This window comes from Labrus bergylta, chromosome 18 (assembly GCF_963930695.1).
Source record: "Labrus bergylta chromosome 18, fLabBer1.1, whole genome shotgun sequence".
NCBI classification, from domain to species: domain Eukaryota; kingdom Metazoa; phylum Chordata; class Actinopteri; order Labriformes; family Labridae; genus Labrus; species Labrus bergylta.
Window position 1 is genome coordinate 11,860,702 of NC_089212.1, and position 23,510 is coordinate 11,884,211.

Genomic DNA, 23,510 nt, shown 5'->3' on the forward strand with positions numbered 1-23,510 from the left:
CCAAGATAAACCTTTTTGAGCAGAGACATCCTGTCAATCCTTTCAAAATAAAACATGGGCGCAGAACTGGCTTCTACAGAAAAACCTTTGAGTCTGGACTCCGTAGCCTACAGTTACGGGGGGGATACATGGGGAATCAAAATGTGTGATTAAAATAGATGAAAAACAGATTTAATACACTAGACTTTATGTTTTCCCCCGCCATAGTTCCAGATGGCAACACAAGTAGCCTATCTTTGGCTAAAGAAAATTATTCCCTATAGTTACGCTACAGCAATTGGACAATTTATTAACCAAACATAAAAAGTCCACAATTAATTAAAACATAAAATGTACAGTTTACCGTGTTAAATATATGGCTAAACTACATATCCTTACCAACACACTTAGTAGAAAGTGAGGTGACTTGCCTTTGTGAAATGTCCAGACCAGGGTGTTGAACTTTAACTGTCAAGTAATTTGGAGCTCACTCGTCGCCTAGCAACAGCTTACTGATTGTAAATTATCTGCTTTTGGGAAACTAAAGATTTATTGTCAAATCCTATCAATCATTTTTCATTGAATAAAGTTCTCTATACTAATAGCAGTTTCTATGAAAAACGTTTAGCTTTGAAGGTATCATTGTTGTATTTCCGCCCTTCACTGCTCTGCCGTTGTCTGGCTTGTGATGCTGAACGCAGCCAGCGGTCGGGCCCTCCTCCGCCAGTCCCCATCCCATTTAGACGGTCCGACCTCGGGCGGGCAGTCGCTGATGGAGGCAAATTAACTTGAGCTCCCTGATCATCTGGACAGAAAAATCTACCTGACACCGTCACAGAATCTATTATACTCTTGAGTTATACTAATGAGATGTTATCTGAAAACTGACACTGTGTCCAGCTTTCAGTGGGCATGTTTCTGACATGGGTCTGACTTGGTGTAGGCTTATTGCAACATAGCCTACTCTTAACATTTTTGTGCTGTTGGGCTTTCAGTCATTGCCTTCATGGTAGCCTACTTGATCAGTAGGCTTACCATCTGTAGGCTGTAAGCTATAACTAGACTAATTTAAGCCATAACGGAAATCCACATCCAATTTTCCTTCACTGTTCAGGGTCCAGATGGAATTTTAAAAGACCAACTTCATAAGTCTAATCTTTTCTCTGAGTTGTTTACAAAGCCGTGGATCAAATGTATGGGCCTATATGTAGCCTGTAGCCTACCTACAAAGCACAGAGATAATAATTCAGAATGTTCATGTAGGCTAAATCAAAACAATGAAAGACCACAAAGCTTATGCATTGATAGCCACCTTCAGTTTATTTGCATTTCTACTTGAAGACAAGATAAGATGATGCGAATTTGCAATGCACCTGTTATCATTCCCCTTGAGACCTGAAGCTATTTGGCTTTCTATAGTGTCACTTCTCTAGCCATAGGCTACTGTAATTGTCTTGTTCTGCTACTTTAGGTCCCCTGAGCCAAAGTGTCATCACCATAAGATATTTTGTTAGTCTGCAGGAAACAGAGGCTTTAATCAGAGGGACCGCCGAGAAATCAGCAGCAAGGAAAGCTGCATCTCCACCATGTTATAGGTTTATTGACAATAATAATAACACATAAGACCTATTGAAAAGCTACTGAGTAGCCTTCACATTATAGCTCATCATATTCCACAACTCTTTAGCTGAGCTTTAGTTCAACAGGATCATGAAAACGATTAGATTCCTGTTTAAGTGAAAGTCAACACCATTGTCAAATTTCATTGAACGTTATAGGTGCACTTGTACACAACCAGGGATTTTAAAGAACGATATTGGCCACAAATCTTGGGCGGGATTTTCACAAAAATCCAACCTTAAAATAGTCTGAATCCGAAACTGCCAGCAGAACAAGCTCTGATCTGAAAACTAGGAAGGTCTTGTCAGCTAGGTGGTTGAATCGAAAGATGCTTTGAGTAGATATTGATAATGGGTCGTTGTCAGGCTTTGTTTGGACTGAGCACCTAAATTTCATTCTCTGAGCATCAACAGGAGGGGCAGTTGACGCATGTCACACCCTCTCGTTGATTGCAAGCTGACAATCTGAGGCGGGATTTTCACGAAAATCCTATTTTAGAAGAGTCTGAATCCGAAACTGCCAGCAGAACAAGCTCTGATCTGAAAACGCTTCAGCGTGGCCACAGAGCCCGGGCATCCACGACTACTGCTTTGCCTATTTCCTCTGTCATTCATGGGAACAGGAAAAGACACATTTGTCATAGACAATGAAACCTTAACAACGTGTCTCTGCTTAAGAAAGCCTCTTCTACCCACCCTTCATTTACTTTTGGCCTCTGGAACTGTCAATCTGCTGTGAATAAAACTGAATTCATCCAAGCACTTGCAAAAATGTCAGATATTCAGGTACTTGCCCTTACTGAAACCTGGATCCACCCAGAAAATACAGTCACACCAGCTGCTCTTTCTGTTGACACAGTGTTCTCACACACACCCCGCTCTGTTGGACGTGGAGGTGGTACAGGTATCTTCATTTCTAATACCTGGAAATTCAATAAACTCTTCCCACTGAGCAACAACGCCTCATTTGAATATCACACAATCTTGGTTACTGCTCCTATTAAAATGTACATGGCTATCATTTACCGCCCCCCAGGGTGTAATCTGAATGATTTTGTTGTGGAACTGGACATGCTACTCTCAGAAATCCCTGATGATGGAACACCACTGATTGTAATGAGAGAAATGAATATATACACTGATAAAGCCCAGGCAACAGACTTCCTTGCTCTCCTATCCTCATTTGACCTCGCGCAAGTCATAAGAAGTGAAGTCATAAGAGAACAAGAGCAGGGCTAAGGTCAGCAGAGAGAAAATGGCAAAAATCCAAACAGTCCGCTGACCTCAATGACTATAGGCAAAGACTTGTCTCATTCTCCTCCAGCCTGAAAACGGCCAAGACAACATATTATCAGAACAAGATATGCAATGCCACAGATACAAGACAAATGTTTTCTGCTTTCAACTCACTGCTTCAACCACCTCCTCCTCCACCCACCGATCTGTTCACACCAGACATGTTTGCCTTGTATTGTACTGAAAAGGTTGCAACCATCAGTAACCAGTTTTCTGAGCCTGACCAACTCAGCCCAAAGGCACCAACCAAAAGTGCCTCACTCGACTCATTCTCCCCTCTGACTGAGGATGAAGTCTCTAAGCTTGTGCTAGACTCTCGGCCCACCACCTTACCTCTGGACCCAATACCATCAAGCCTCCTGCAGCACATTACCTCTCCGCTTAATGATGCACTTAAGCATATCATCAACTCCTCTCTGTCAATGGGTGTGTTCCCCACCGCATTCAAGCAAGCTCGGGACACCCCTCTGCTCAAAAATCCCACACTAAACCCAGCCCAGGTTGAAAACTACAGGCCGGTTTGTCTTCTGCCCTTTCTGTCAAAAATACTTGATCGCACAGTCTTTAAGCAAGTCTCTGAGTTCCTGCCCAGAAACGATCTGTTTGACCCAAATCAGTCAGGCTTTAAGCGGGGTCACTCTACTGAAACTGCAATACTGTCAGTAACAGAATCACTACGAGCTGCCAGAGCTGTGGGTCAGTCATCAGTTCTATTACTGCTAGACCTGTCTGCTGTCTTTGACACAGTCAACCATCAAATCCTCCTATCCACGCTCTCTGAACTTGGCATCTCAGGATCTACCCTCTGCTGGTTCGTGTCCTACCTCTCTGGGCGATCCTTTAGAGTGTCGTGGAAGGGAGAAGTGTCCAAAGCGCACAGCTTATCCACAGGGGTACCTCAAGGGTCAGTGCTTGGTCCCCTTCTCTTCTCCATATACACAAGCTCACTTGGTTCAATAATCCGCTCTCATGGCTTCTCATACCACTGCTATGCTGATGATACCCAGCTCTTCCTGTCATTCCCGCCAGACGATGTTGCAGTCTCTGCAAGAATCTCGTCATGCCTTGCTGATATCTCTAAATGGATAAATGAACGCCACCTTCAACTCAGTCTTTCAAAGACTGAGCTCCTTGTCATCCCAGCCAGTCCCTCTATGCAACCACAGATCAATATCCAGCTTGGAACAACCAAACTCATGCCCACAAAGTCTGCCCGGAACCTGGGTGTCATGATTGATGACCAGCTAACTTTTAAGGTTCAAGTAACCTTGATTGCCCGGTCATGTCGATTTGCCCTGTACAACATCAGGAAGATCAGACCTTACCTGTCAGAACATGCTACACAGCTCCTGGTACAGGCTGTTGTGATATCACACATCGACTATTGCAACTCTCTACCGGATGGTCTTCCTACATGCACTATCAAACCCCTGCAAATGATACAAAATGCAGCAGCATGACTGGTCTTCAACCTTCCTAAAAGAGCACGTCACTCCGCTGTTCATCTCCTTATACGGGCTCCCAGTTACTGCTCGTCTCAAATTTAAAACTCTGCTGCTCGCTAACAAAACAGCGACAAAAACGGCTCCTCCTTACTTTAACTCTCTCATCCAGGTCTACACTCCCTCCCGCCCACTACGCTCTGCCAATGAAAGGCGCCTGATCCAACCTTCACAACAGGGTCCTAAGACACTGACTAGACTCTTCTCCTCTGTTGCCCCCCAGTGGTGGAATGAACTTCCAAACTCCATTCGATCTGCAGAGTCCCTCTGCACCTTTAAGAAAAAGCTAAAGACCCAGCTTTTTCATGAATACCTACTAACTTAATGATGATGGTCTCAATATTATTGATGATGATGATGGTAATGACGATGGTTTTTGTTTGATAAACGACGACTTATAAGATGGTTTCTATACTGATTAGAGCTCTCAAGAACTGCCGTCAATGTTGTGCTTTGCCTCTGTGCAATGCCTGTCAGCACCTGTATTTCCAATCAGACTCAAAGCTGATCGTTTGCTCTTACTGACATTGTTCCCTTTTTTCTAGATCCTTGCTTGTGTTGTACTTACTCTCTGATGTACGTCGCTTTGGATAAAAGTGTCTGCTAAGTGAATTGTAGAATTGTAGACAAATAGTGTCCGCAGCTGTAGAACTTGTGCTTCTGTGTGTGTCTTGTGTCAGAGATTATAGGATTTTTTTCCGATGTGTTGTTTAAATTGTCCTGGGAAAAAAAATAAAGGTTGTTACATTTGACATAATGGGCTGACCATATTCAACTTTTATCAGTACTCAGTGACACAGCTCTTTGGTGTGAACATATTGAAATGACAGTGTTTTTGAATATCTTCAAGAGTCAGTGTTCATAAGTCTTGAAAAAAGTGAGCAAATGGAATGTTTTTCCAACCACAAACTTTCATGACTCTACCAGTTCTTTGGAAAGAGAGCTGCTCTTAGACAAGTCAGGACGTGTTCAATTCAATGTAATTCAATTCAAAAAACTTTATTTTTGGTTATCTTGGCAGAAGAGCCCAGATAAAGGGCAGATCTAGGCAGGAAAACAATAATATGTTGTAATTTAGTTCAGAGAGGAACAGAGTATAAATTATTTTATACCGAAATATTCACCATTCTACATGTGATCACAAGGTACCCATCAAAGACCCCTGAAGATTGCACAGATCCAAGTTTGGACACCACAGTGGGCTAAAAAGTAAAATGATCCGACAAAGACAGAACGATAACTTTTAAGATATACATACAACTATTCCTGTGTTAGCAATGACTTTTCTGTTTACGTTTGACAGTTGATACAAGGTGTTGCCAGATGTCAATAATTCAAACCAAAGACTTAAGCAGGATACACTATGATAAATTATGTAAACAAAGGTGGAGCTGTACTGCCCAAAATTAAACACAAACACACATTTGCAGTGATCCCTGTTGAACAAGAGGGATCCACTATACCTGTCTAATGTTATAACAATTTGGAGAGTTACAAAGATAAATGTAGGTGCCACTGTTATGCAACGAGATTTCAAAGAAGTCAGTGTAATTTATAAATACTGGAAGGAGCTTGAGGTGAATTTTAGAAACAGGGTTGTCCACCAGAGAGCACTACACTGCTTAATGCATTTTTTATGTCTCATGATTATATGCAGACTCTGCACATGTCACATGTTGTGACTGCCACAAAAATCAGCACTGTCATCAGCAACATCAGCATCATGTGAAAAGGGGAAAACCCACAAAACAGTCAATGAATTATGTTTTTTTTTTTTTTTTTAAACATTGCAGATTTCGAATGCCAAATAACTTAACCATGAAGTTTAAAAGGTAAAACATGGATAAATAAGCCTTTATGGTCATAGGGTAAACAAAGTGTAAAACTATCTAACACCAGAAAGAAATCTAGAAATACAATGGTGATTGAGTGTTTTAAGCTCCTGTTATCTGATGAAGAACTTGATAAAGATGGATGCCAGCTGGTCTGCACAGACTTTAACAAATAAGGGTAACAAGCCTTCTGGGCCTGATGACTTTCCATCTTCTGTCTCTGTAGGAATGGCCTTACAGCCTCTTCCTAAAACATGAGTACAGGTGGAGTATTTGTGATGAGAGGAAAGGAAGTGGCAAGAGGTGAAGTTTTGTTATTGTTGTTGTTGTTTTTTGATTTGAGTATCCCAAAACAACAAAAAAGGAGCAAAAATGGTTGAAAAGGTTACAAGTCATACACACATTATTTGATGTAGCCTAAATAATATGATATAGATACTCTTCCTTCATCTTTTTAACGTACAACTGAAAGAACTGCAGACTACAAACTTCAGTTCCCAGGATGCAATGTAGGCTACTTGTTGTGGTGCCTATAAAACAACTCCTGTGTCAGGACATTTTGAGTACCAGCATTACACAAAGGTTCTCCCCTGTTGGAGAGACAACAAGTGTTTAGTATGAAGCAGTGGGAAAATAGCTGCAGACGTGGAATTTTTACTTAGAAGTGATAAATTCCAACTGTTCACTAGCAGTAACACGAAAGTGGCTGTATCACCCAGTATTGTCAGATTTTGTTTTTCTTCTCCTCAATAAGGTTCTTAGAAGAAATGGAGATATTGCAGTTCTTGTTAAAGACAACAGTGTTACAATATCTTTTCCCAGTTTATATGGATCCAAGAGTGATGACACTGGAAGTGGGCTACAGGCTTTGCTTCCAACATGAAATGTCCCTGATAAAAAGAAGAACAACTGACCATTTGTCAGTGTTTATGATTGAGATGTTGGCAATACTAACAGCACTGCAAAGAATAGAGGAAATGCAGATTAAAAATTATTTGTAAGGACTTTATCGTCATTTAAGTAATTTTACTCACAAAGTAGACAAGGTATTGTTAATTAATTTATAAAATGTTTACAGATTTAAGAATATAGATATAATTTTTATGTTTATGTGGGTACCAGCTCACAGGGGGATAAAAGCCAATGAAATGGTTGATTTGTTAGCAAACAGTAGGATAAAATGGAAATCTCTATCAGTAAAAGTGAAGCAAGAATGATTAATTATAAGACACATTATAAGAGTGACTTATTACTAATACAGGAAGTACAGGAGGACACCTTTATTCAATACAGCAAGAAGTGGGCACAGTGAGAAGACCATTCTATGTATCCTAATTAAACATCTGGTCTCTGTGAGGTTTACAAGCAAGCACAGACAGTTAAACATGTGCTTATTACCTGTATGAAGTATTCAACACAAAGACAGAACATGATATGAGAAATTGAGAGAAACGGACTCGTGAGAAGAGATCTGAAAAGTAACTGTGGACTGTAGCGAAAAAGGGAGATGTCAAAGATGCCTATAGGTTCTTCATTAAAAACTTGGTCTGCTGAGGAGAATCTCAGCGTGTGGACTGTAATTAAATCCAGCAGATGGCAGTAATGCGACTTATTGGATGCAAAAGAAGAAGAAGAAGAAAAATGCAATGTGCTTCCTGGTTGAGAGGCGGTGTGAACTGGAACAACAACAAACCTTAGACTTAGCCATACGTCTAGCTAACGTGTACACTTTACATATTATTCTGTGTTAGCACGGTATCTTTTTACTGGTAGACATGTCTGGAAAAGCCAAAGAAATCCTACAGATGGACCTCTATGGGTTGCTCGGCATTGAAAGCACCGCTACAACGAAAGAGGTGTGTAAAATAGATCACGTTTACTGAAGCTAGTTAGCATACAGCTCTTAATGTTGGGTAATGTCAACTCTTGTTTGTTGTAATGAAAGGTGACCGGAGTTGTTGCTAGATTAGATACAAATATATAGCTTACTGTGTTTGCTCTTGAAGATACCTTTTCATATGCTTACTGTCATTGTAGGGTGTACAGTTTTTATGTTTGTTAAACTCTTGACACAATCAGTCTTTTTTTAAATAGTTAGAGACTCTAGGTAAGTGACTATAACGAGGAATGCAATTTCCAGTAAGGGAAACCCAAGCTGTCAAAGTTTAGCACGACACAGATAAGCCCCCTCATGGCTAAAATATTGAGATGTAATACTATGAAACGGCCACTGGGTGGCGACGTTGCATTGATTTAGTTGCTGTCCTTATACAGAAGAATGACATGAAATGTGTTTGTAATGATTGTGATTTTGCAGAACACAGATATTTCATCAAATTGCTTGTTTTTTAAGGCCTATACTTGGAATTTAAGAAAATGACCATGTGCATTAAACAAAGTAATTTATTTTTAACATTTGATATATTTTCCTTTGTGTTTATTGACTTATTGTTTAATTTCTCACAATATACTGATAGTAATAATGTGACATATTGTTTTCAGTCTTCTCAGTGTGTAATTATTTTCTAAATCTAAACATACATCACTGATCGCTCGAAAGCAAAGAGTGGTAATACATTTCTTTTGGTTAAATCTGTTTGTACATTTGTGTGTGTTACAGAATAAATGAAATAACTTTTTTTTTTTGCATGCATGGATTTCCAAATTCACTCTGGGAATGGGAAAGTTACCTTACTCTCCTCTACTTTCCCAGCCATGATCAGTGCACCATTATGTCCTAAATCCAACCTTTTCCTCTGACCACCTCTCCTCACAGTTTCCATCATCTAGAATCCACAGGCCTAATGTGAAATTCAAATTGCAGCCAAAATGAGGGAAGAAGTTAATTTCTTAATTGGATTTCAAAGTCCTGTCCTCCCAAGATAATTCTCCTTAAGGAAGTTAGCGGTTGTGGCTTTTTGGTAGAATTGAGGCTCCATAATGCAGACGACTGGTTCTGTGAGGTCTGTTGATGGCAGAAATGATAGCGAGGCTTTGTGTGTGTGTAGTGCATTGAGTCTGCAGGGCCTAAAAAGTCAAGTGTGTGAAGACAGATGTCATCAGATAGGCTACTTATCCCAATTGTTTGACCACTGCTCCACCACCACTATCAGGCATGTTGTTTATCACTGGGAGAGGGAAGATGCTCATCCCAGAACCTGTTTATGTGGGGTTAGCCACAGCTTGTAAAACATTGCTTTGACGTAAGGGATTTGCATTCTGCATCTCCCTCTGGTCCTATTTAGCAACTCATTCTGTTATCACTGCTTTTGACCATCTTTGGAACTTGACTGGTGGATACATACTTGGGAAACTGGCAAGAGTCTATGGTTTTACGACTACATGGTTGTCTGAGGGTGTTTCACCGTTTCTGTACCTATAGAGCCATGGTAGACTACCCACCATTCAAAAAGATGTGTGAATGCATATCAGCACGGCTTGGGTAATAATTACCTAATGGTGTGTTTTACCTACCACAGATTGGTTAGTAAAATACTCTACGGCCAAGACCACACACGTGTTCTTGTGGTTTATTCATCTAAAGTATACTTAATGTTTTGCAGTATATTTACCTCGAGACAGAGCATCTAAGTACAGGTGATTACATCTTCCTATAATAATGCATTTTAAACTGATTGCTCATCAGATGCAAACCTAAACAATTAGTGTGTTCATTTCTAATCAGAATGGGCTTGGCACTATATTTTTTTCAGCAGAATTTAGTCCAACAATAACAAAAATGTTCATGGACTCTAATAACCATCCAATTAAAAGTAGATATTAAGGCATTGCATTAGCAAGGGTCTCACTGCTTCCCTCACCACATCGACGCTTTCTTCTTACCTTCAGCTTTTTTCTCTCTGTGCGTGTCATGTCCTCTTTGTCCTTCTGTCCCCGGGTCGTGCCTGTGATTATTCTCCTCCAGCTGATAAGGTACCGTAAGTAGCAGCGCAATGTAATTAAGGAGGATGGGCCCATGGCAGATCAGGCAGCTAATCAGCTACGCAGGCTAGGGGCCCTTCTGGCTGTGCTGCGTTTACACCAGGACCAGTTTTGTCAACTATAATTGGCACAAAAGACTGGTGTAATGAAGACAAGATGTGGGCATGCAGTTAAATCTGTGGCAGGCAGGGATCAGAGAGGAACAGAGTCTGTTTTTACCCGCCACTAACCATTGGGCTACTGTTGGCCTGCTGCTGCTTGATTGGGGTATTTCCTTGATTTCTTGGTTTCTTTTTTCCTCAAACCCTAGCTTGGGAAATAGTTAGAATTGAAAGAGATAGAAATGTATCAAAAAACACCAAAATATTTGCTGATTTGTAAGGATATGGTGCAGCACTTGGTTTTTATCTCAGGAGTTCTTATGTTTGAATTAAAGAGCCGACCCCAAAAGCTCTTTGGTGAACTGAAGTTCACTCCCCCAGTAATTGACCAAATTAGTCCCTTTTTAGAAGACTCCACTCGATCTGAGAGCTCTCATCCACACATGTGCTAACCTTTTAAAAAGTTGGCCTGCTGTGACTTCTAAGTTGTAGGACCAAAGGGCTTTAGGGTCTTCCAGCATCAATTAAGGCTTGCGTGTTAGGACATTGATGGGAGTAATCATGTATTATTTAACAGAACAGCACTGGAGGCACAGGAGAGACAAGATACCGTGAAGGATGCTAGAGGAAGTTAAAAGGAAAAGAGAGAGGAGGGGGAGAAGGAGGAGAAAAAAAAAAAAACGTGGCAGAGAAGAAAGTTGGATCATTAACTGAAACGCAGGGTGGTGTGTTAAGTTGACCTGAGCTCAGTGAGACAAACATGATGCCGTGCAACAAGGCTGCTTTCCACCAGAAGAGCATCAGTGAGGACAGGTTGTACTCTTGAAACAGCTCAGCCAGTCAGATTTTTGTCCTGGCATTGTCAAACATCTGGGGTGTTAAATGCAGATGTGAATACATGTTTATCTTGTCCGCCAAGGTGGTGAAAAACACGAGAAGTAAAGTGAGTGTGAACTGAGGACACAGTGTGACCTCTTAAAGGAAGAAGTTTAGTGTGTTTAATTACTTTATAATGAAGCTATACTTAAGACAGTGCTGCTGTCTTTCATCAGTCTTCCATGTTTTTTTAGGCATCCTTGATTTTTAGATTTGAATGAATGTCTGCATAATATATTCCACCACCCTTTGTAACTTGCTGTGTAATGCATTGCTATTAACATCAATGTATATAAGATTTAGTCAAAGTTGTATTACCTCTGCGAGCTATTGCAGTACAGCTATTTCTTTCTTTAAATCAGTAAGACTGCATTTTCACAAAGCTTAAAGCACACTTGCGCACTGTAATCAAGAACAGAATTAAAGCAACTCAAGCGCTTATGGATTTGAATCCATACATTTCGTATCGTATGAAAATAGTAGGACAAAAAGTAGCTTCTTTAAGCGTTATAAAAAGAAACTCCAGGAAATCCAAAGCGCTTAAGCCCACATTTGGAAATTGTTGACAAAAAGCATGCACAAAATTGAAGTTTAAAATACTTAAAATATTGGTTTAGTCTTGTTAAGCAGACTCCTTTTGTCAATGTAATGTCAAAGCATTAATAGGTCTGTGTGGGACAAGGATTTCAGGATGCAGTTGCTTCCATTGGAGCTTTTTGTTTGATTTTGTTTAGAAAGAAGGACAGAATTTGCTTAACTTCAAGCCTGTATACAGATGAATATAAAAATACTTTTGAACTCAAGATTGAGTTGTTATTTCTTTGACTGTAGCTCACCAGACATATCTGGCAATACTTGGAATAAGTTAGGGTAGCAAGCACAGACAAAAGAAAATGAAAAAGCAGACAAAGGGTAGCTAAAAATGAGATGATGGCTTAGGCCAATAGTAAGCATATGTGTTTGGCACCAATCCACCACCCTGTGTGTCAGTCTGGGTCTGTAGGAAGGCTCTTTGTGTCAAGCAGCCAGACTAAATATCCCTTAATGAAGTCTAGTCCTTCAAAGACCTCTATGAACCAACTTCTCATTCACTATTGGAACTATAATGAGAAAAAAACCTGATGTTGACCAAGAGATAGAATAAAGGACTTGTGACATTTAGGAGCTGTCTGAGCCATGATAATCTCCAGAGGGCTCACTGTTGGTTTCCTTCTTTCATATAATTATGTGGAGGCTTAGTTCTTGTACCCCGGACAATGGGCTTCCAGCCCAATGTGTCTGAGTTGACTGTTATGGACACTCATTGAAAGTTACTGTTAAAAAAAATACTTGGACACTGATGGATTACACCACTCTTCCTTAGTTCCCTCAGAATTGAATTTTGTTTTTCTCCCTGTAAAGTCGGTGTTGTATGTTTTGGCATGCATTAATAAGATAAAACTGTGCAAAACAACAGACAGGGAACAATGTGTATGCCAGAGGACAAATTTTTCCCAGACACGAAGAAAGGAGCTCTCAATTTCTGTGGCCCATAGCATACTGGCAAGAGGATTGATTTGTGTTGGGGGGGTATGTGAAAACATGCAGCACACTGGCACGGCTGATTAAGACTGGTGAGAAAGTGTATGTCGGTATGTGTTTTTTTGTCTCAGCCTGAATGTAAATGTCATTTATGTGCCAAATCCTTTGCATGCAATGCATATATATGAGCGTGTGTGCAGAAAGCTTTAGCGCTTCACTCTACAGCCCCCTCTGGTCTCCAAGGAGAGTTTCCTGCTTCTCCTTTTTTTTTTTTTTTTTCAGTGGTGCACAGATCTAATGAAAACCACCTTGTCATTAACTGGTCCCTAGAAGGACCAATGAATGGTTAACATTCCAAGCAGTGACCTGGAGTTAAGAAATCAGCTATAACTAAAACCTCATCTGACATTACAATACTCCAAAGAATTGTTTAGTTTTTCCACTTTGGTTCTCTGAACCCCCCAAAAGTTCTGGCCACTCGCCTAAAATATTAATGGCACCCTTTGCAGATTTGTTATAGACAATGGCACTCTGTTTGTGTATGTTATTGTAACATTTTTTTAAAAGTCTGAGTAAAGCTGGACTTAAACTGGATCTCAACTCAGGCCACATTTATCCTTCAAACTGGCAGCAGTCGTTAGAATAGTTTGGGTAATTCACTATGCTGAGAGTGGTTAGATTCCATTAACAACATGTCAACAGAACACAAAGCAGAGGATCAGCTCAGGTGCTGATTTGATCCAAACATTACAATTCCCGATTCTTATTTAAATACAGACCACATTTCACCCCCAGTGCTTTCATGTCAGACTGTTACCATTAGTGCCATTATCTCAATGGGACCATCATTTGTTATTCAGACCAGAAGTTTTCTGGGCCAAGGACGACAGGATAAAGATAATTGCTACTGAGAGTAAGGATGTAGCCTTCACATGGTCAGAATCTTTGCTTCAGATGAGGATTAGATGTCTTAGTCCTTATCCACATTTTCCACATTGAATAACCTTTAGGGTTCTTCTTGTTTTTTCTCCTAGATCAAGAAAGCTTATCGACAGAAAGCCTTAACATGCCATCCAGACAAGAACCCCGACAACCCGAAAGCAGGTGAGTGAGACATTTCTTTGCCTTCTCTCCACTTTGAGCCTCAGACCTCTGCCAGTCAAAAGTAGAAATTTATCAAGATTTATCAGATGTTAATTACTTTTTTGCATTGTATACAGAAGAGTTAGGATGAGGCATCTCATCCAGCAGCCATCAAGCGTTAGATATAAAAATAATGCTCTTGTGTAGCTGTAGTGACAGCCTAGCCAATGAACTCTGTATGAAGTCTTACCAGCGCCTCACTCTCCCGCTGGCTCTCTCGCCAGTTAGCACAAGCCAAACACAACCAGCACCACTGGAGTTTCCACACTCCTCATTTTTACAAGTCCTTCCGCGCCTGTCGCCAACCAGCACGTCAATAATTTGACCAGGAAATCTCAGTGTAGCTTTTCATCGGGATAGAAGGAAAAGAAAGGCACCTTGGACAAAAGACTGATCACGAGGCATGTTTTTAAGTGAGGTTTCTGTGGTTTCTGGATGGCTCAGACAATTCCTGATTATGTCAGGGAAAAAAAATGGGAAATTGGTGGGGTTTGGGGGGTTGAGAGGAATAATACAAAAGCAGGGGGTCGGTTTCCCAGAAATGGAAACCAAGTGGTTTGGAGGGCCTCAACACTTGAACCCGCACATGGACTGACTGGTTCTCTATCGCACGAGAACTGAGCAAGTCAGGGGATTCGCTGCCCCCCAGGGTAAGCTTGTTTGCATTTAAGAGGTGACTTAGGGGTCATAAATCCTCACTGACTGAAGACACCACTATTCCCCCTCAACCCCCCCCCATGTTGTGACACTCCGAGCTGCCCAGTGGGCATGGCAGGTCTTTCCCAGTTGGATTTCATTCCAGCCCATTATATGCGTGTAGGTAACCTGAGTGTCCCTGCTGGCAGCATGATCTCCAGAGCCTCGTGTTAGAGAGCTAGTCCCCACAGGGAGTAACTGTATCGGTCCGTTAGGCCTCCCATAAGTGAATGATTAAGGCTGGCTAGTCTTGTGCAGTAGTGTGGCAGTTGTGTGATGGGGAACGGGGTTGTGGTCTCCTTGTGAACATTTGTATGTGCTGTGCGTGTCAGTGGTGATTGCGGCAGTGGTCCCTCGAGGAGCTGTAATGAAAGATAGAAGAAGATTCCAGTTTGTGGAGAATACACAGTTATTAGAGGAAACAGGCTTTGTGAGACTTTTGGCACCTTTTTTTAAAGAAAAAAAAAACTGTCTCAGTCTGTCTCAGCCTCATAGACAAACTTTATCTTGAAGAAACTCTGCTTCCCTCTCTTGACTCCAAGTTAAGTCTTTCTACTTCATCTTGGGTATAAGGTGTCACATTTACAAAGTCCTTTGTTATATATTTGTGGAATTGACAAAAAACTTTGAGAACCTACAAAATAATTCCTAAAAAGAAATTAGACCCCCCCCAATCAGAATCTGCAATTGGCTGATTACTATTGTGATGATCCTAGAGGTAAAGATGCCTTGATTTACACAATTGGCGCGTCCATCAAAATCTATATCCTGAAGCTGTAACAAAGGAACAAATGTGTTGTATGCTTTCTCACTTCTCCTCTCCCTTTCTAGCGGAACTCTTCCACCAGTTGTCCCAGGCTCTTGAGGTGTTAACTGATGCTGCTGCCAAGGTAAAAAAAAAACAACTATTAATGCCTCCAAACCTGTGATAAAGTCACTGAGAAACACACATCCACACACACATATATACCCACACATATACCCACCATAAGCAAATCCTCCTGGTGTTTGACTATGTTTTTCAGGCTGCCTATGATAAGATTTGTGCTGCGAAGAAACAAGCAGAAGAAAGAACCAGGAAACTAGATGACAAGAGGAAGAAAATTAAGCTAGGTGAGTCACTTTGAAGGGCTTTGCAAGGCTCATAAATGTAGTGTTTAATAAAAAATACTGATTGTGTTGGTTTTGGGAAGTATATGTTGTTGTTTTTTTGTATTTTGTTTTTTGAGTTCCGGCCTCAGTTGCAAAAGAAGCTATTACTGTGAATCAATTTTTTTTACGGTTTTGTCTGTGTGACTGAGGAGAAGTGCCTCAAAATGATTATTTGAATGTGGTACACACACGTGTTTATGTGATCATGCGTGCACTTCCTTGACAGACTTGGAGGCCAGAGAAAGACGGGCAGAAAATGAGACCCAGGAGGAGGTGCAAAACACACGAACGCTTGAAGAAGAGGTAAGACAATTAACAGAAACCACCTGAGACATTATACTGCACAAAACAAATGCTGCCAGGAGAAGACTTAAGGGGTGGAAATATTGAACTATTCTATAAGCCTCAGCTGTGTATTACAGTGCATACAGGAAACTGAAGCACATGCAGGTGCCGTTATTTTTTTTTGTCAAACACTCCCCTCTGATTGAGCTGAAAACCTCCAAAGACTTGGGTCATGAACAAAGGCTCTATCTGAGAGGGGCTTTTTTTTTTCCCTTCACTGCCCTATCATAATTATCGGAGTATATCCATTCGGTGATATTGCATGACTTTATGCACTTTGTTCAGAAAGCCAATGATAGATAAAAAATGGTTTGCATGCTTCCACTGTGAGTCATGACTTGTGCTCCATGTGCTTAATGCATGTTAACATGAGGCCTCGTGCCTTTGGGGGGAGGAGGTAACCAGTTGATGGCACTGTTCCATTTTCTGTCTCATTTTGAGGTCTAATTGCCTCAATGATGAAATGAATAAGGTTTCATTTAGTTCATTTGACAGGGACCATGCACAACACAAATGATGGGCTAGAGTTAGCTGTAAAGCTAATTTACATCTGTGGTCTCAGGGCAGGAAGAAAAACACATACATTACAATACAAACAATGAAAAAATATAGAGCAATACAAACTTTGCAATCAGTAAGTGTCATGTACATTCTCTTGGAAACACTTAAAACCTGGAAGTGTGTCGAGTTTAGCAGAGTTGTACAAGTGATAAATCCAAACAGTGTTAGGAAAGATGCCACATTTTCTCTCACTTGAAACCAGTCTTATGTTTATGTGTTTACCATTATGTATATCTGTGTCCGCCAGATCGCCCGTTTGAGAGAGGAGGGCTCCAGGCAGCTTGAGGAGGAACAGAGGCTCATCAGAGAGCAGATCCAGAGGGAGAAAGAAGCACAGCAAACAGAAGGCTACACACAGAGAGGTATGCCCACGTCCAGTCCAGTTTTTAATAAAACACTTTCAGTTCAGTTCAGTCATGTTCTGCCTGGATGTATCAGCGTGATCCAATAGAGTGAACCCCTTTGTTTCCCCACCATTATGCTGTCAGTCTAACCACAGAAGCCACTAGGCCACCTGTGGTTCACCAAATATTATTCACATAAGCATAACTGAATGCACATTTGATTTTACTCCCCTGCTTTAAAACCCTGTGAAGAGGTCTATTTCAGGTTTTAGTCAAGAAGACTACTTGACAAGGCACATAGTTGTCTAATAAACTTTTTGATAACATTTTACATCAAAAGCTTTATGCTGGAGACAAAAAAATTAGAAATGTTGGTATCTAAAGGTTCTGATTCTTGGCCCAAGACTAGTCTTCTTTTGTGGCTGCAGAATTACTCCTACATAGTCAGCGAGTCTTTAGAGTCTTGTACTGTTTGCACGGAGTCAGGTCTCTGCAGCCCACCCTGAATCAGCATTTTGTCTGTTGCTGGAGCTATAAATTTACCTTGTGACAGCCCATTTCAAATTGCTGTTAATCCGCTTCAATCCCACAATGGCTTTTATCTCAAGTGCCATATTTGTTCTCCAAACGAAACAATACCGTCTTTGTTTTCAGTTGCATGGTCTCATCTCTCCTTTCATGTATTTTTCTCAGTTTCAGGAGTGGAAAGATGTTCTAAGAGTAATGTGACCCCCAAATTGAAGGTAAGTCTCCCCGCTATGTGGTTTTTAGTCAGGGGATGAGATTTGGAAGATGGGGCCGGAATGAGCATTGCAGTTTTTTTGGGGTGGGAGTAACACAGGAAGAGGGGCAGGAGAAGAATTGCTCAATTTCAATGAACGTGCAGGCAGAAGCTCATCAGGGATTTTAAAAGAACTTTCAACTTTTGTAATTTATTATTTGGAGACCACATATGCTGTCTGACCACTGAGCCAACACGCTGATCTTAATGCCCATCCCTCAGGAGAAGGCCCGGCATCGTCAGGAGGCCTGTAACTACGCCAAGAGAAGGCTAATTATATTTCCTCCTTAAAGCGGCCAAGCCTGCACTTATTAACAGACACGGGGGATTTCAGCTCATGTGTTTAGACACTACATCTAGTTTTTTATTTTATTTGATAGCCATCTATTACAGCATGTGTATTGTACATGTGTATTCAGTATTCGGTACAGCTGTAAGGCTGACAGTATCACAGTACAAGTTAAAGGACATGGGAAACAAGAGCAACCTCAGAGGCTTTGACTGTTTTCTATTATTTCATTTTCTTTTCTTTTGCCTCTTTTTTTATCATGTCTCAGAGAAAAGTTTCTCTTTTTCCTTGATCTGAAAAGTGATAGTCTTTAACAAGTCAGCGGGACTTTAACAGGACTATTAGAATGAATCTGATGTCCAATATTCCTTAAAAGAACAAAGCTATATTTGAAATGTTCATACACTTCTAATCTTGTCAGTGCTTAAAAGTAAAGTTAACATAATTCCAGAAAAAAACCATTTGGTTTGGTTCCACTAATATGTATTTCATCTGTTTATTTATTTAAACCAGAAGCAAGACCACGTATCAATGTGTCAGCGTTTATTGGCTTGAACCACAGGCATCACATTAGGCAGAAACTCATTTTAAGATTAATGGGTACGAGCATTACCATCCAGTTCTGGAGACAGACTCTTGGAAGAAGAATGTCTCATTTAAACTGTCATTTTTGGTAAAAGACTCGGTGTAGACATGCAGATTCCCAGAAATCTTCGAACTGACAGTGAGCAGAATACTGGAGCTGTATCAACTCTCAGTGCTTGTCATGTAACTATTACTACATTTGAGAAGTTACACAATATCTCCTTTGGAGTTTGGTAACTAACACAAGTGTTAAGTGAGAAGACTCAAAAAAAAAAAAAAACTACAATTTTTTTTTTGTGCAGGCTGTTTTTGGAACTGTTTTAGTTGCACCATGATTTTGTAAATCTGCATTTTTCACAGTGCAAAAAAAGTAACAAGACTTTAGTAAAAACACAGAAACACTGATCAAAGATGCAATATATTCCAGAGGAGGACAATCCTCTTATCATTGCAGCTTTAAGCAAGTGAGTCAGTGTGTATTTACTGGTTCAGGGCTTGGTGTGTTCATTTTCTCCTTCTTAGCTGTCCGGCAGCCTCGCTATGAGTGGAAATTGACTGCAGGTCTCACAGGTGGTGCCGGGGTGATGTTCACACAGCTCAACAATGTTTTCCTCCTGCAGTATCATCAGGGCCAAGCCTGCATGGCACGCTCTGCCTCCCCTTCACCTGAATTCAATCAATTGTGGTCTATTAGACTATTATTATGCACTTCTTTAATTCTGGTAAGTCCTCACCCCTCTACCTATGTTTTTTTTTTTTCTCATTTCAGTTAAAATGGAAGTGTAAAAAAGAGGACGAGACGAATGGGGGGTACTCCCAAGACATTCTTTTCAGACTTCTACAAAAGGTACACATCCTGGAAATCAATAAAGAGATGCCTCAATGTAATAAGACTGTTCATTCATATATTACATGGATAATTGTAGTGCGATTTGATCCAGAATAGAGTTCTAGTAATGTACCATTTTAGATTTGATAGTTTAATAATGTATACATGGACACTACCGCTGTAACAATGCTGCTGTACAGGAGTTCCTTTATTAGGATAATGTTGTAAACTTAGGACTGCTTTACAGGAATTTTGGATTCTGAGGTATTTTTTGATCAGTGTGATGAAGTTCACTGATCTGTTCTGTCTTTGAATGGCTGCATTAACCTTAAACAGACATTCCGACCTTGGTACTCTTTGTTTGTAATATTTGATCGTGATAATTTTAATTAAATTCTTCAAATCAGGTTCCAATTTTTTGTTTTGTTTATGCAATATTCATTGCCATTTGCTACGTACAGACTAAGCGTGTTATCTTAATATCCTCACTGTCCCAACAAAGGAGCTCTACGGTAACAAACCTGCCTGCAGAGTCCGAGCATATTTGAGGTCTGCATGACATCAGCGCAGTAGATTGTTTTTTTTTTTTTTTTTTTTTTTCTTCTCCTTAAACAAGGCCCATTAAGTTTTGTTGCAGTGAAAGTGCTGAGGGCAATGTTGTAGTGCCCTTTTAAAGCCATGCACACCATTGTTTGTGCCCCTCTTACCAGGTGATTAAGCAGTGCCAAGGGAGGCATTTGGAAATGTGCTCTTCTCATGCAACCCAGTACCACCTTATGCAATGATGCGTGTGCCATAGGTCGGTCTGAAACGAGGGAAGAGGGCAAGTCACTGACGTCAAGCTGTTTGGAAAAAAAAAAGGCGTTTTGAGTTTACTCCTCTGCACGAACTCAATCACTACTGTCCCAGGCAGGAGGGCTGTGTCAGAATAAACACTGTGTTGTTCCTTTTTCAATTCTTAAGCAGAGGAACACATTTCAAGGAAAAATGTTGTTTGAAATGGCAAGCTCCAGTGAGTGACACTTAATGGTTCAAGTAGAAATAGCCTCCGCTGTGTGGGAAAGCAAGTCGAGTATGTGTCTCTTTTTGCGTACGTGTGCTGACTTGTGTACTTTGGCCGCTTTAGAATAATACAAAAAAAACCATGAAAATACATTTATATTTTATGAAACAGAGGCCTTTTGAGAGTCTCCTTTGTCACTGTTGGCTTGCTCCATGGTGTCCTTTATAAGCATTAGCATTCCAGTACTTTCCCCCGTTCCCAGAAAGCTACTTTTTCACAAGATAAGATTCTCAAAGGAATTTCCAAAAAACCCTCATGGCTGCTAAGCTGAGTTTCCAGCCTTCCTCCTTTTCTCTCCATCTCTCCGGGACAGAGACCAGGCAATGACTGAGATGCTATTTATCTTGCTCCCCTTTTTGGCCGGCCTTTCCGCCCTGTTCTGATCTGAGGCAGGGCGTTTGATGAGAGGCACATCTAACTTAAGTCTCCATGCAACAAAAAAAATGTTTGTTATCAAATATTGATAACAAGAGTAGCTGATCTGATGGCAAGAGTCTGGTAATATAACAATGTATTGCTTCTTGTCTTTTTTTAAGAGGTCAGAGGTCGCACTCTTAAACATGATGTTGCTTTAATGCTCTTGCCGGTGTTACTGGCTCACTCACAAACTTACAAAGCCCATCATTAGTGATTAGCTTGAACAACCAAACACATATTGAATCCAAGCTTTGAGTCCAGAAATCTGTTGTAGTCTCCCATGTTTTGAGTTGTTCAGTCTACACATGCTTTGTGTTTGCATGGTTATTGGTTGCTCTGTGAAAGGAAATACTAATTTGAATGTTCTGCATGTCTCCTCTTTCCTCTCCCCTTTTCTTTTACTCTCTGTTTCTTCCCTCTAGTATGGAGATGTGTTAAATGTGATTGTTTCCAATAAGAAGAAAGGAAGTGCTGTGGTTGAATTTGCAACTGTGAGAGCGGCTGTAAGTACCCAACTCTTCCCCCAGTCCCTGTCCTCGTTCTTTCTGCTCAACAATGAAAATCTTTTTTCAAAGCAGACATTTGCATAGAACCACATTTGCTTACCGCTCAACTGCCTCGTTGTCCGAGGTCACCTGCTGAGTTCGATTTTTGTTGAATGTGACACCGTTCCTGCCAGCCTTGGGACAGTTTCTGCAACCAACGGAAATGTTTGAGTCGTGCTGAGATCTGTGTGCTTCGAGGAACCATTGGATGGAAGGACCCATTGTTCTACGCTGTCTGGGTCCTCAGGCTGTTTGTCATGATGTTGTACTTTTATGTTGTGCCTTCCTGTCCGTGGCGTGTGGGTTCTGTCCAAAGAACATGTCGGCCTGTCTACTGGGATCTGGGCGCAGGTTCTGTGGTCTCCGCCTGCCCATGTCCTTATCCCGGCCTTGCTCTAGGTGTTGGCACAGTTACAATCCACCTTTATGCTTTGTTTGCGTGTGTTTTTCACATGTTTATTACTCCAAAAGTCCCTCCACAAATACCCGAGTTATACAGATTTCAGGACACAGAGATTTTTACCCTTATAATATATGTGCAGAGAAACTATTAGAAGATCTTCTGGCTGATTATTTCTGTCCTTTTAGGAGCTGGCAGTTAAAAATGAATGTGGCCTGAGTGAAAACCCCTTGAAGATTGCATGGCTTGAAGGACAGCCGGCGGTTGTCACCACAGCAGCCCAACCTGGCCAGTTCGTGTCTTCACAGGTACGTTGAAAAAAAAAATAGTAGTTGTAAATCCTTCTCTTACTCCCTGAAAGCACATGTTACAAAAGCTTCCCATGTACACAGCTTCCAACACAAATACTATTGCCTAAACACTGACCCAGAAAACGAGGTATGTAAACCCTCGGAGGTTTTATTTTAATATCATTGGTGCAAACGTTGCACTCCCCTCGTCTGGCCTAGAACAATGTGTTTGGTTAAATGACCCTCAGTTTATTTGTTTTGGAGTGGTGTGGCGCTGATCCGGTACCGGCTCAAGGTTGCTGGTTGGCCACTTGTTAACGAGCCTGACCTGGGAGACCCCAGGAATGCTGGGCTTGTCAAAGCAACACACATAAAGAAGAGTGTAATAATGGCGGGGATAGAAGTAATACCAACATTGTTAAGGCTGTGTCTCTATATTGCTAGTTATAATAAAACATTATACATATTTTAAGAGATCTGCATTTTGTTCATTGAGATATTATTATTATTATGGATCTTCTGCTGACCAAGTGTTTAATGCACTTAACTGGATGCTTCATTGAGAGAAAAGTATCTTAAAACATTTCCTTCCTGAGGAGTAGCCCGGTGTGATTTGGAAATCACAGTAGTCTGTATTGCAAGCATAATGATTTAATTGATTTTGCTTGCCCACATTTTTTTTTCCCTGCTTTCAGCACATGCATCCACCAAAGACACATTTAACCATTTCCTGTCCAAAGATAATCACATTTCAGCTATTTCCACAGAGAATATACAAAGTTTTCCTTACTGGTCATTGGATTAGTATGAAGTAATTTTTTCCCCCAACAGTGTCCATTTACTTCTCCTATGTTGTGATCTTTACCTGTGAGGGGTTATAGATCAGTAGACTATCTGCGTCTACTTATCTCTGTCTCCAGAGCTGCTGCTGAACTACATTTCACCCCTAAACCCAGTGCTGAGTCTCAAGGCCCCATGTCAAGACTAGCATGTGAGACTGAGCCTGCACACTGGGACTTGTCACACTAATCTCTTTAAATGTTATTATGGTAACCCGTCTTAGCTTACAGATATCTAAAACGGATTGCTTCATCTTTTTTTTTCCCTCCCTGCCTCTGAGAATGAAAACATTACTTTGGCCGGGTAATTTTCACATTAGCATTCAGCAAGAATATTATCAAAAACATGACATAATGGGTTAGCCGTTCTACTAATAAGTAATGTTGTTCCACATCTGGCCTGGGGTCAGTGGACCTGGCTAGAGGTAATAAGAAGCTAGAGCCTTGGAGGTCCCTCTCTATTCCTGTCTTTATCTGAAATCTAAATATTAGATTCTTCTCCTGTCATTTACCTCTCCATCGCTCCTCCACAACAGCCAGCTGCAATCACATGGGAGCCACTT

The 23,510-nt window shown here is 40.8% G+C and overlaps 1 protein-coding gene across 1 annotated transcript in view; it reads left to right on the top strand.

Annotated features, from left to right (window-relative positions):
• The first annotated feature begins 7,875 nt into the window (after nucleotides 1–7,875).
• dnajc17 (DnaJ (Hsp40) homolog, subfamily C, member 17) overlaps nucleotides 7,876–23,510 on the top strand; it is a 34,157-nt gene continuing 18,522 nt past the window's right edge. Inside the window, exons 1-10 of the mRNA XM_020630094.3 lie at nucleotides 7,876–8,084; nucleotides 13,703–13,772; nucleotides 15,339–15,397; nucleotides 15,533–15,620; nucleotides 15,886–15,962; nucleotides 16,813–16,927; nucleotides 17,603–17,652; nucleotides 19,334–19,411; nucleotides 21,296–21,376; nucleotides 22,007–22,126. Of these exons, the coding sequence (XP_020485750.2) occupies nucleotides 8,004–8,084; nucleotides 13,703–13,772; nucleotides 15,339–15,397; nucleotides 15,533–15,620; nucleotides 15,886–15,962; nucleotides 16,813–16,927; nucleotides 17,603–17,652; nucleotides 19,334–19,411; nucleotides 21,296–21,376; nucleotides 22,007–22,126 (819 nt within the window). The 5' untranslated portion in view covers nucleotides 7,876–8,003. The remainder of the gene's footprint in view (nucleotides 8,085–13,702; nucleotides 13,773–15,338; nucleotides 15,398–15,532; nucleotides 15,621–15,885; nucleotides 15,963–16,812; nucleotides 16,928–17,602; nucleotides 17,653–19,333; nucleotides 19,412–21,295; nucleotides 21,377–22,006; nucleotides 22,127–23,510) is intronic.